Below are 13,265 nucleotides of genomic sequence, written 5' to 3'. Positions count from 1 at the left end.
AAAGAATAACACATAATTGTATTTCAAGGTAGATTTTTCTATTTTATTTTTTGTAATCAGTATCAAAATTATAGGTTAAAATGCAGATAGCTGTTTATAGGGAAAGTGTCTGAGTTTTTTTTTCTTTTCATTTTCACCTTTTAGAAGTACATATAGCTACTCCATGTAGTTGCTCAATTAATATGTGCTTGAATGCATAGTACAGTTTCTCTGGTCTTCTCTCCTCCAGGATGGGTGCTGGAGACGGGTTTCGTGCCCCGCTGGCGGTGATCACTGCTGGGTTACTGAGTGTGCTGGGCCTCTCATGGTTCTGGAGTATGCTGGCTCTTATAGGAGTTTATTTATGTTCTGGAGGATGGAGGTTTCTCTATGTGGCTGCATGCACCATCAAGAGAGACATTGTGTGAGTATAACCTATTATCTCTTACCTTCTTTAGTCATATTGTTTGCCCCAGTGTGTATGATCTAAAAGGTATGATGTAGAGAAAACTGACACATTTACTATTAGTCATGATGAGACCTGTTAAAATAGAACCACTATACACATATGTATCTCTTCTTTCTCTCCTCCAGTGGTCTGTGCATACTGTTGCGTGTGAAATACTTCATGCATCATTACATTAGTACGCGCAGCACCGTCCCGTCTATATTCGCCCAGCGGGTGGCGCTCCACCCGGACAAGCCGGCTCTGGTGGAGGAGTCCACGGGCGAGGTGTGGAGCTTCTCTGAGCTGGACCGGCGGTCGAACGCTGTGGCGCAGTGGGCCTTGGCGCAGGGCTGGAGGTCAGGCGATGTGGTGGCCATCTTCATGGAGAGCCGGCCGCTCATGGTGGCGCTGTGGCTCGGTCTGGCTAAAGTGGGCGTGGAGCCGGCGCTCATCAATTTTAACCTGCGACGCGATTCGTTGATGCACTGCATGGGCGTGTCTGGAGCGCGAGGGATGGTGTTCGGGGTGGAGCTTCTGGACGGTGAGATGTTAGATGTTAGAGATTTGTGTTATTATTGATCTTATATTGGACTAGGGAAATAATGGCTTTAAATTTAAATATCGGCATCGGCCAGATATGAAAAATTATGCTGATATGTCTTGCCGATATGAGGAATACATTAACTCACATGTGCTCTGGGTGTACTAGCGATTAGATCATTTCAACAGTGTGATTAGATAATGTCAGCATTGTGGCTCATTCTTGAAGCAAAGTTTTGCCTGAATGATGATTGGATTCACTGTTTTGGATTGCTGCAGTACAGCGGCCGCAGTGGCAGCCTCCCCCGTGTCCTAATGCCCGCTCAGTAAGGAGTTTCATTTTCATAGGTGGCACTGTTGGCCTACTCCTAATAAAATGAAAGCAAAATACATGAGAAAAAAAACACAAACATGACATTTAAATTTATTAAATTTTATATATATATTTATTTATTAGTATGTTTTGTTTTTGTTGTTTTTGTGTTTTATGTGTTTTTTTTTTTTTATTATGATTTTTAGATGTTTTTGATTTTTTTAATTTTTACAACTCTTTTGCTTTAAACCATTTGCAAATGTTAAATCACAAAATAAAATGTTACTATTGCATCTTTCTGAAAAAAAAAATGCAGTGACTAATATATAGTTTATTTATAGTTATTTTCAAATCTTCGGTGTACTGTCATTATAAAATAACTTTACTATTGTTTATTTAATTCTAACAAATTATTGTTAAAAACTAACCAAAATTACAAATAATCATATTTTGGTATCAGCATCCATCCAAAAATCCAAAATCGTGCATCCCACATATATAAATAATATAAATACTGTATATACTGTATATGATAAATATGCAATAAATAATAAATGTAATAAGAAATAAATCAAGTCTCTGATGGTTTCACTGAAAGCCCTTATGAAGCGAGCACTGATCCGTCTGTGTGTCTGCAGTGGTGTTGGAGGTGAAGGAGTCTCTCAGCTCTCTTTCTCTCTTCTGTACTGGTTCGGCTGCGGCCCAGTCTTTGGATTCGCTGTCAGCTCAGAATCTGGATGTGCTGCTGGCTTCATCTCCTGACACGCCACCCGCCGTCACACACAGCAAGGGCTTCAACGGTCTGTATGAGCATGTGTGTGTGTGTGTGTGTGTGTGTGTGTTTATGGATGATGTGCTGCATATTTCTGTGTGTTTGTGTGTGTGTGTGTGAGTGAGTTTATTTTACAACAGGCAAATGTCTCCACATGTCTTAAGACATATTTTAGTTGTTGTAATTGTCAGGTCACATTTCATAGCAAAAAAAAAAAAAAAAAAAATTCAGAGAAATTATATTTTGCCTATGAATACAAACCTTCTTTAATGCTCTTTTTTAAACTTTGTGACATTATAATTATAATAATTATTATTATTATTATATTTGTGACATTAAAATACAACATATTTTTCACTCTCCCACTTCATAATTTTTATTTTTGAGTTTTAGTATTGTAATTTTTCTACTACATTAGTACCACATCTACTACATTACTATTTTATATATATTTATTAATTTAATGTCAAATTTATTCATATAGCACCATTAAAAACATCATAAGTTGACCAAAGTGCTTTACAACAATAAATACAAAATCTGACAATAGTAATAAAACATAATAACAACTTATTATTGTTATTTGTAAAATTATATAATTATTGTTTTAAATATTGATTTTTATTAGATTCTCATTATATTTTCATTATATCATTATATTATTTACAATGTGCATAAAAGAATATTACCATGATGAATTAATCATTTTATAACAGTAATTTTATTTGTACAATGTGTTTTATTTTATGTGATTTTTCTTTGTTGTATATCATGAGAATATTGTGACAATGTTGAAAATATTAATAGTCTTATATTGTTTATTTTATATATTATGTTTACATTATTTAAATTGGCATAAATAAATCATCACAAATATGATCTTGATGAATAAACACTTTCGCAATCTAATATTTAATATATGCATTTAAAGCAATATATCATTAAATAAAATTAAGTAAAATACACTTGTTTTCTTTTGGGAGCTTAGTTGCTAAAAGTAAAGATTTCACAATGCTAAAAATCTTAATTGTCTTAAAAACAGGCTACATTTGTTTTTAATGCTCAGTCTAATTCTTGTTGCTTGCTTGTGAGTTTGGGTTGTATGTGTGCCGGACGTGTTTTTGGCTGGTTGTGTGAGATTCACCCCTTTACAAAGAGAGAGAGAGAGAGAGAGAGAGAGAGAGAGGGGGGCAGTGGTATTATGTGTGTTTTCAGTGAGTGAGCGAGCAAGTGTTAAAGTGGGGAAAAGGTTACATACCAGCCAAGTACAGCGCCTGAAAGAGAGCGAGAGAGAGAGAGAGACTGAAAGAAAGTCTGAGCTACAAAAGCAGATTGTGTGGGAAAAAAACACGATAAAGGGAGAAAGAGGGCAGAAAACAGATCCGGTTCCTGAGGAGACACAGAAATCATGATCAGGAGATTCAGGAGAAAGACACCAGTGTCTGACACAGACAGACTGATGAACAGAGGGCTTGTAAATGTGTCAGAGAGCGAACGGTCATTGCTTAATTCACCTCTGACCCAGTCAGATGGCCTGATCCTATACGTGTGTGTGTGTTTAGTTTATTTGGGTTCACTCGTGTCCAGACATGAATCAGATCTGACACAACCTCCCTCAGGGACGCCCAGCAGCGTCTTCAGCTGGAAACATGAATCATACAGTGCATTCCTGACCTTTCCCCCATAATGTATATGTGGGATACAGTTTGATTCACGTCCTTCATTACACAACCTATGTAGTCAATGATGGTTTTGATGTGTGTAGAGTGTGAGTTTACTTCAGGGTAACTGAAGTGCCTTATTCAATGTGTAAATCACACTGAATAAACAAGGTTTTTACAGTCATTAAAACTTGGAAATATTAGGGAATAGTTGTTGATTTAAAGGCCTGGAAATGAGCAAATCTTAAAAAGTATTTAAATGATTTCTTTAGCTTTAGTTTTGTTTTTGTGAATATTGTTTTTTCCCCCTACAAAATATTAAATATTTAAGTGATTTCCAAATTCTTCTTCTTGCAGAATTAAAATGAATAATCATTGTACTATAGCAGTAAATTACTGTATTACACTAAAGAATCTAATTAGAAAATATATTTTTAACAGTATATTGATAGATAGATAGATAGATAACTGTTTATTTATTTATTTCTATTTAGTTTTATATTTTAGTTGTAAAACACTATGGTCAACTTATGTTGTTTTTAATGGTGCTGTATAAATCTGAAAAATAAGAACATTTAAAATAATAATAAAAAATCAATAAAACCCAAAAGTAAAATTTGGACAGGGCACTCTTTTTTCATGAAAATAATGTCACAAAGTAAAGAATCACACTGCTTCTAAAACTCAAAAGTTTTGTCTAATTTAGACAAAATCTTATTAACAGGCCTGGAAATGAGCAAATCCTAAATATTCATGGAAATTTTCATGGTTAATATAGATTTTGTTTTCTATAGCTCAGCTATAAAACATTTAATCAAAATTGCTGTTGGAATGCAGTCACTACAAAAGTTTTTTAGTTTTTCTTTTTCAAAAAGTCTTCTAATAATGAGTGGAAAAATTATGGGAAATTGTTGGTCAAAACATCAAAATGCACGTTAATTGAGTAATTATTGGAAAGTCAGCTGAAATGTCCTCTTCACTTAATATATTAGAAAAACTGAACTGTATCCATTTTAGAGTTAAAATAAATCTAATATTTATGAGTATTTCTTCTTTTAGAGGTAATGCTAAAGTTTAAAAAATCTGAAGTCACTGTAATTATACACAAAAACTACAGCAGTGTATGATACAGTATGAGCTCATTTTGATGTTGTTTGATGTGTGACACATGTTTCTCATCTCAGACAGGTTATTTTACATCTACACCTCAGGAACGACGGGTTTACCTAAAGCTGCCATCATAGTTCACAGCAGGTTTGTGCAACACTTTTCTTAAAATACCGAGCAAACATCATGTGTGCAGCTGTTTCACTCTGTGTTTGTGTGCACTGTGTAAACAGGTACTATCGCATCGCTGCGTTTGGATATTACTCCTTTGGTCTGGGGCCAGATGATGTGGTTTACTGCTGCCTGCCGCTCTATCACTCCGCAGGTCTGTGTGCACTACACAAACATCACATTCAACACACTTTATGTCCTTCATTCGTTCTGTTCAGTTTATAGATTACAGCAGCAGATTACTAAGAATACCTCAACTAACCCTTCATTCTGGTGACATCGACCAGGTTGATAAATCACCCCATATTTGGTAGTTTCTAATTTATCAGTACCATCTGATAACCTGACCAGTGTGTTCACCTACTGTCAGCTCCATAATCTACCAACAGCCTTGTCAATAGATAAACATTTTGTTCTTGTGAGTTTTGAGTAAATATTTTGTAAGATAAGTGTTGAATGTGTCTTATATTTCATCATTTTATCATCAGATATCAACACTGACTATTTAAAAACATATGGATTTTGGATTTCTCTTTTTATCAATCCATAAATCAGAAATGGTGTCAACAGAAAACAAACACAGCTTCACCATGTTTTTAGGAATACAATGTCATATAAATCAGTGTGAATGATATATGAACAAACTGCTCAGTAAAATCCTTCAGAATACAGAGAGGAATAAAACTGCTAAGTTTGGTGTATGTAAGTGTTGCTGAAGTGGAGAAAAAATTTGACACCTTCAAAGATATGTATTTTTGCTATGTTTTTAACGTTAAAATGTTGTATAAACCAGTGTGAATGATATGTGAACAATCCCCTCAGTAAAAATCTTCAGAATATAGATAGGAATAAAACTGCTAAATCTTCTGTATTTAAGTGCTGCTGAAGTGGAGAAAAAACTTGCCACCTTTAAAGTTATACATTTTTTACCATGTTTTTAGGTGTAAAATGTTATAGAAATCAGTATGAATGATACATGAACAAACTGCTCAGTAAAATCCTTTAGAATATAGAGAGGAATAAAACGGCTAAGTTTGGTGTATGTAAGTGTTACTGAAGTGGAGAAAAAACTCGCCACCTTTAAAGATATAAATTTTTACCATGTTTCTAAGAATAATATGTTGTATTATTAATCAGTGTGAATGATATGTGAAAAAACCTCTGTGTAAAACTTTTGAGTGTATATATGTGTATAAATGTTATGTTTTTTGTGTGTAAGTGTTGCTGAAGTGGAGAAAAAACTTGCCACCTTTAAAGATATACATTTTTTTACCATGTTTTTAGGTGTAAAATGTTATATAAATCAGTATGAATGATATATGAACAAACTGCTCAGTATAATCCTTGAGAATATAGAGAGGAATAAAATGGCTAAGTTTGGTGTATGTAAGTGTTACTGAAGTGGAGAAAAAAACTCGCCACCTTTAAAGATATACATTTTTACCATGTTTTCAAGGTTAAAATGTTATATAAATCAGTGTGAATGATATATGAACAAACTGCTCAGTATAATCCTTGAGAATATAGAGAGGAATAAAACTGCTAAGTTTGGTGTGTGTAAATGCTGCTGAAGTGGAGGTAAAAACTTATTTTGAGAAAATGGCCTTTAAAGATATATATTGTAAGTATTAAATTAAAAGCTTTAAAGGAACATTAAGTATAATTTTTAAATGATGAAACTGAATGTGTAGCTTAGGTCACATGAGTTTAGCAGATAGGATCAGTCTAATCAGCCAATCATGTGTCTTCTCTCTGTGCTTCCCAGGTAACATTGTGGGTGTGGGTCAGTGTCTGCTGCACGGTCTGACGGTGGTGATCCGCAGGAAGTTCTCCGCGAGCCGTTTCTGGGACGACTGTGTGAAATACAACTGCACGGTGAGGACCTCTGACCTCAGGAACATTAGTCATTAGTCATCTTAGATCTCATATTCATAGCTGCACACACAGCAAAGAGAACATTAAAGTGCAACTAATCATGCAATTATGCGTTTAGGATAGTAAATTATCTGACTCTTACAGTACATTAAAAGGAAGGAGAAAAGACTTTACATATCTTTTGTTGAAGGTAAAATTTTCCAAGCAAAATGTTCAGTATTTTGGTGCAAATTCATGTCACTGTTCATCTTTCGTCTAGTGGAAAATATGAGTAAAACCAGTCAATAACCATCAAAATCAGCATAATTAGTGCATGATATCAGATATTTCTGCACCAGGTTTGAAGGGTTAGTTATTCAGTTAGATTGTTGGTGGTTGATTTTAAGTGTTTCATTTTAGGTTTGTGTCTGTTTACAGGTGGTCCAGTACATTGGTGAAATCTGTCGATATCTGTTATCTCAGCCGGTCCGTCCGTCCGAGTCTTGTCACCAGGTGCGTGTTGCCATGGGCAATGGTCTGCGGCCTAACGTTTGGGAAGATTTTATGAAACGTTTCAACATCAAACGCATCGGTGAGTTTTATGGAGCCACTGAGTGCAACTGCAGCCTCGCCAACATGGACAACAAGGTGTGTGTAAATGTTTACTTGAACTCATTAGATTTGAATAGGTATTCTGTGTGATTTAAGGATGTGTAATGTGCTCTTCTGGCCAGGTTGGGGCGTGTGGCTTCAACAGTGTGATTCTGCCCAGTGTTTATCCCATCAGACTGCTGAGAGCAGACGAGGACACAATGGAGTTAATACGGGACAGTCAAGGACTGTGTGTCCCATGCAAACCAGGTGAGAAAAACACACACACAAAAACATACAGTAGATGTGTGATTTAATATCTCAAGTAAAATAAAAATAACAATGAACTGCATAAAATAATAACATTTGTTTGTGTGATTTAATATCTAGTAGGGATATATGTCTTCTGCTGATCAAAGCTGCATTTATATGATCAAAAATACAATAAAACACTGTGAAATATTGTTACATTTTACAACAACTGTTTTCTATGTGAATATTTGTTAAAATGCTAAATTTTCAGCATCATTACTCCAGTGTCACATGATCTTCAGAAATCATTCTAATATACTGATTTGCTGCTCAAGAAACATTTCTGATTATTATCACTGTTGAAAACAGTTGTGCTTTTTGCTGAAACTGTGAAACATTTTTATTTTTCATGATTCTTTAAGTTCAAAAGAATGTAATTTGAAATAGAAATATTTTGTAACATTATAAATACTTTTACTGTAACCTTTGATCAATTAAATACATTTTTGATTAGTACAAAATATATATTGCTTCTAAAAAAAATATTTTGAACATTAATGTATATTTCGCAATAATGACCTGCTGATTGTACATTATTATCCCTTTCTTAATGAAACTAAGTGTGTGAGAGTTGAATGATTTATCTGACCTTTAACATATTAACCTGTCGTGTTTCCAATATAATAGTATTTGCCCGGAAACACAAAACAATTTCACAAAGTATCTGTGTAGTTTTCTGAACACATACCATGGCAGAGCAAACAAGTGAATTTCAAAATTGTTTTGAAAGGTCTTCCTTTGTAAATCATAATTGGGTTAAAAGTCATCAAACGCTCAGTGCTCTGTGTGTCCCTGTTTGCTCTTGGAGTTTAAAAAAACAAACATTTCACATCAGAGATAAATGACAGCCAGGGGGAAACCAGCATATATTATGACTTTGAGTGTGAAATTAGAGTTTTTTTTGTGACATCCTATGGTGTAAATCAAGTGTCATTTTAGTATAATTGAAATATTATTATAGTTTTTTTATTAATTTTGATTAATATTTTCCATTTTAATTTTAAAATGGAATATATATATATATATATATATATATATAATAATCCTGGTGTTTTTTCCTGTATTCTCTTGTACACTTTAGGAGAACCAGGGATTATTGTTGGCCGAATCAATCCACATGATCCATTACGTCGTTTTGATGGCTACGCGAATCAAGAGGCCACCAATAAAAAGATCTCTCACAATGTCTTCAAAAAGGGAGACTCTGTGTATGTATCAGGTAAAGTTGAAGTTCTCCAGAGATGACCTAATCCATATGTGTGCTCGATGGATGGCTCTGACTCTGTGTTCCTCTGTCTCAGGTGATTTGATGGTGATGGATGAGTTCGGTTACGTGTATTTCCGGGACCGAGGCGGAGACACGTTTCGCTGGCGGGGTGAGAACGTGTCCACCACAGAGGTGGAAGGAATCCTGAGCTCTCTGTTGAAACATACGGATGTGGCCGTCTATGGCGTCTCAGTGCCAGGTGAGTAACAGTAGATGTTTTATATTAAAAAAAGTAATTAAATTAAAGCGCAAAATCATCTCTCCAAAGCTCATTTCAACTCAGAGGAAAGAAAATAAAAATATAATTGTGACTTTATATCTTGCAATTGAAACTTTAAATCTTCTAATTGCAAGTTTTTTTATTTTATTTTATTAATTAGATTTATTTATTTTGCAGGATTTTTATGTTGCGGCTTTATATCTCCCAGTTTTGACATAATGTCTCACAATGTGACTTTCTTGTAAATGGAACTTTATGTATCTCACAGTTGTGACTTTATAATTCATTGTGACTTTACATGTTGTAAAAAGAAAATACACAGGTAAATGTGGCAGAATATCTTGCAATTAACACTTTAAATCTCATAATTGTGACTTTATATCTCCCACTTGTGACTATATATTGAAACATGATTTTAAATCTCCCCATTTCACTTTTTTTCTTTTTGTTTTTTGGTTTTTTTTTTTTTTCTTTTTCACTTTTTTTCTTTTTTTCATATTTGCAACTTTCTAACTCAATGCGACTTTATCTTGTAGTTGCAGCCTACCATCTCCCAGATGTGACTTCATATCTTGAAATGTTACTTTAAATATCACAATTGCAACTTTTCTTTGCAATTGTGACTTCATAATTCACATTGACTTTAGCCCCAGGTTTCACAAACAAGGCTTAAGCCTAGTCTTAGACTAAAATGCATGTCTGAGCTGTTTAAACTGACATAAAATGCATCTTAAAATATCTCAGTGCAATTGTTTTGTGTCAATATGCAAACCAGTAATGTTTTTACAGGAACATTTATAAAAGATGCTTAAATGTCTTTATATACGTTATATCTCCAAGTTGTGACTTTATATCTTGCAGTGTGACTTTAAATCTCTCATTTGCAACTATTATTTTTTTTTTTGTAATTGCAGCTTTATATCTTACAGTAGCACATTTATATATAACACTGTCACCCTGTTGTTCATAATAGGACTTTCCAGCATATAAAACTTTTTTATTTAAAAATTTTCTCACAATTATGCCTCTACCTAGAGTTTGTTCTGAGAAGCTAAGCAGGGTTTGACTTGGTTGGTAATCAGACGGAAGACAACACAGGCACAATAAACTCCAGATCATGATACAGAGATGCCAACACATGTGTTTGATGTCAAGGGATTTGAAGATGTTTAAAGACATTAAAGTGTGTGTCTGGTGAAACTTTAGGTTATCACTGCAGCTGTACTCTGTCTTATTCATCAGGTGTGGAGGGGAAGGCAGGAATGGCTGCCATAGTGGACGTGACAAATTACTTCAACTGTGAGACATTTCTACGAGATGTGCAGAACGCACTGCCCTCATACGCTCGCCCAATCTTCTTACGACTTTCACCTGAGGTCGACAAAACAGGTGTCAGAAACAGATTCATGCTCAATTTCCCTCCATATTTTCTGTGTTTTCCTAATACACACACTCTAAAAATGATCCTAAATTTAATGGTGAAAAAGCTATGGTAAAAAAATGTTAATAAGTTAACAGTTCCCTTACTACATACTGTGAAAAGCTGTAATAGTTATAATGAGGCATTGCATAGTAATTGTACAGTAAAAAAAAAAAAAAAAAATCTAGTTTTTCTAAGTAACAAAAGTTTTTCTAAGTAACAAAAGTTTAAGTAAAGTTTTTTCGAAGTAACTAAATGCATTTTAAAATGTAACTTTTTGGAGTTAAATAAGTTTTAAATTTATTTTTATTCTAATTAAATAAATACATTTTAAATTTACGTTTTTCTATGTAGTAAACTATAAAAAAGTTAATAAAGTTTTAAATGTAAGTTTTTCTAAATAGGTTTCTAAATAAGTTTTAAATTTAAGGTTTTCTAAGTAGCTAAAGAAGTTACTAAATGTTGTAAATGTAAGTTTTTAAAATCTATTACATTTAAATTGTTCTAAGTAAATATATACGTTTTAAATGTAAGTTTTTCTAAGTAACTAAGAAAGTTTTCATTTATGTTTCTAATTACCTTAATAAGTTTTTCTATTTTAAAAAAGTAAACTTTTAATTCACAGTGAAAACTGTATTTACATTTCCAAAATTACATTTCATTGTATTTTGTTGTTATATTTTATGTTGCTTAATTATTTTGTATTATTTGTATTATTTGTATTATTTTTATATTTATTAATTAATTTTACCGCATTCTTTTAATGCCACGTGTTACCATGATGGTGTTTTGTATTTGTGTGCACTTTCTATATATACTATTTATTTTAGCTTGTGGAAAAGCTATTTGTGATGAACTTTGATTCATTATGTGACTTCCTATTTACCTCCTTTTTGGTGTAGTGTCAAGGCACAAAACAGATTTGAGTACTTATAGCAAATTAACAAAATATCAGTTCATGAAGTTTTGCTACTAATTTTTTACAATTAAGTTCTGTCAACCACAGCTGCCAGTTTTTTTTTTCTTTCTGTAGATTTGACTGATTGTTATTTTTACGGTATAAAATCTGTATTCCTGTAAAATCGTTCATGTCTTTCATCCACAGGCACATTTAAAATCCAAAAGACTCGTTTACAGAAGGAGGGATTTGACCCACAACAAACCACTGACCAGCTTTACTTTCTCAACAGCCGTTTGGGGCGATACGAGAGTCTGACGGAGGAGCTCTACAGTGCCATCATGCAGGGAAAATTATCACTATAAGAAAGAGAGAGCCTTTATTGTGTAAATGTATTGATGGGGTATTGATACATTATTTTACAAAATCATCTAAATAGACTGCAGTCAAGCTCATACTTGTCACACTGTTGAGTTAGTTCTTGAAACTACTAGTTAAGCCTTTTTCATTGATAGCAGAAAAAGTACCTTATTTCAGTTCAAGCACAACAGTAATAGCCTCTGGAAGTGCAATTCGTTTAATTTTTACAAGCCTCGCATATGTTAAAGATTTCTTATTAGAAGAAATAGACTCAGTCTTCTGAGTAGTTGAACTAAACATAAAGGTGCTTTACAATACTTTTTTCTTTTCCTCAATAGAGTGCAAAAAAATGTCTCTACTGCCTGATGGATATCACTGAAATAGGTTTTACGAGGTAGACACACAACTGTAAAAGACAGAAAATGATTCAGGGTATCAGTGTGTGATTATCAGAAGACTAGTTAAACAGTTGTGCTCTCAGTTTGTTTTTGGGTTTGCTGGTTTTGGAGAGGTTTTCACATTCAGCTGGCTTTGAGAACAGACAGTTTTCTCCAGGTGTTACTGACTTACAGCACTTTTAATGTGGTCAACACTGTGATATTGAGACGTCTCTATGATTTCAGTATTTATATATTCATTTCAGACAGGTAATAGTAATAGTATTACAGATGAACAGTTTGCAAAACATTTCAAATCACACATGTTAAGCTTTGCAATTACAGTGTTAAAAGCAAAAACTTCTGAGAAACTTTTTTAATTAAGATTTTAATAAAATTAAGTGTATTGAATTTAAAATGTTTTGATGTGACATGTACATAATCATTAACCATTAGCAAATCAGATTGATGTTTTGGCTATTTTACCTTCACTTGAATGCAGATTTCTTAACAATTTTAATAAAGTTAACATAAAAATTGTACACCATTCAGTACATGAGCGTGTTTTTTCAGATAATCTGACATACAAAAACAGCAAGAGAACAAATGCTGCAAAGTGATTTGAATTCTTCTCTTACTCTCATTATCATAGAAACAAAGTGATAGTTCATGCAGAAATGTAAAGTCGTTACACACCTCTATGGACTTACTTTCCTCCGTTGAACACAAAAGAAGATATTTTAAAGAATGTTTATGATTACCCATTGACTTCCATTATGGGTATCTATCCCTTTAACAAATTACCAAATGTTGAAAGTTTAAATATTGTTGTAATGGATCTAAAAATTAGTGTTTATTAGTTGGGGTGTATTTTTAGGAATAACATTTTTAAAATTTGATGATACTGCATGGGTCAAAATTATAGATTTTTTTTTATGCCAAAAATCATTAGGATATAAGGTTCATGGATCATGT

General features: G+C 33.3%; 1 protein-coding gene across 1 annotated transcript; it reads left to right on the top strand.

The window, feature by feature from the left end:
• Positions 1–199: 199 nt before the first annotated feature.
• On the top strand, positions 200–12,837 carry LOC109088251 (long-chain fatty acid transport protein 1-like). The gene is made up of 12 exons (XM_042754235.1): positions 200–403; positions 574–968; positions 1,919–2,080; positions 4,898–4,967; positions 5,054–5,145; positions 6,757–6,866; positions 7,284–7,493; positions 7,580–7,706; positions 8,830–8,967; positions 9,050–9,214; positions 10,478–10,624; positions 11,761–12,837. Exons 1-12 carry the CDS (start codon positions 231–233, stop codon positions 11,916–11,918), a joined length of 1,947 nt encoding a protein of 648 aa, XP_042610169.1. The 5' UTR covers positions 200–230; the 3' UTR covers positions 11,919–12,837.
• The last annotated feature ends 428 nt before the right edge of the window (positions 12,838–13,265 follow it).

Source organism: Cyprinus carpio, unplaced genomic scaffold, assembly GCF_018340385.1.
Source record: "Cyprinus carpio isolate SPL01 unplaced genomic scaffold, ASM1834038v1 S000006481, whole genome shotgun sequence".
NCBI classification, from domain to species: Eukaryota; Metazoa; Chordata; class Actinopteri; order Cypriniformes; family Cyprinidae; genus Cyprinus; species Cyprinus carpio.
This window is presented reverse-complemented; position numbering and strand designations above follow the sequence as displayed.

Bases quoted from the DNA above. Each gene is read 5' to 3' on its own strand.
- LOC109088251 (XM_042754235.1), top strand. From the start codon at position 231: ATGGGTGCTGGAGACGGGTTTCGTGCCCCGCTGGCGGTGATCACTGCT. The intron at 2,081-4,897 runs GTCTGTATGAGC...TTCTCATCTCAG, and splicing joins ACACAGCAAGGGCTTCAACG to ACAGGTTATTTTACATCTAC. The intron at 7,707-8,829 runs GTGAGAAAAACA...TGTACACTTTAG, and splicing joins GTGTGTCCCATGCAAACCAG to GAGAACCAGGGATTATTGTT.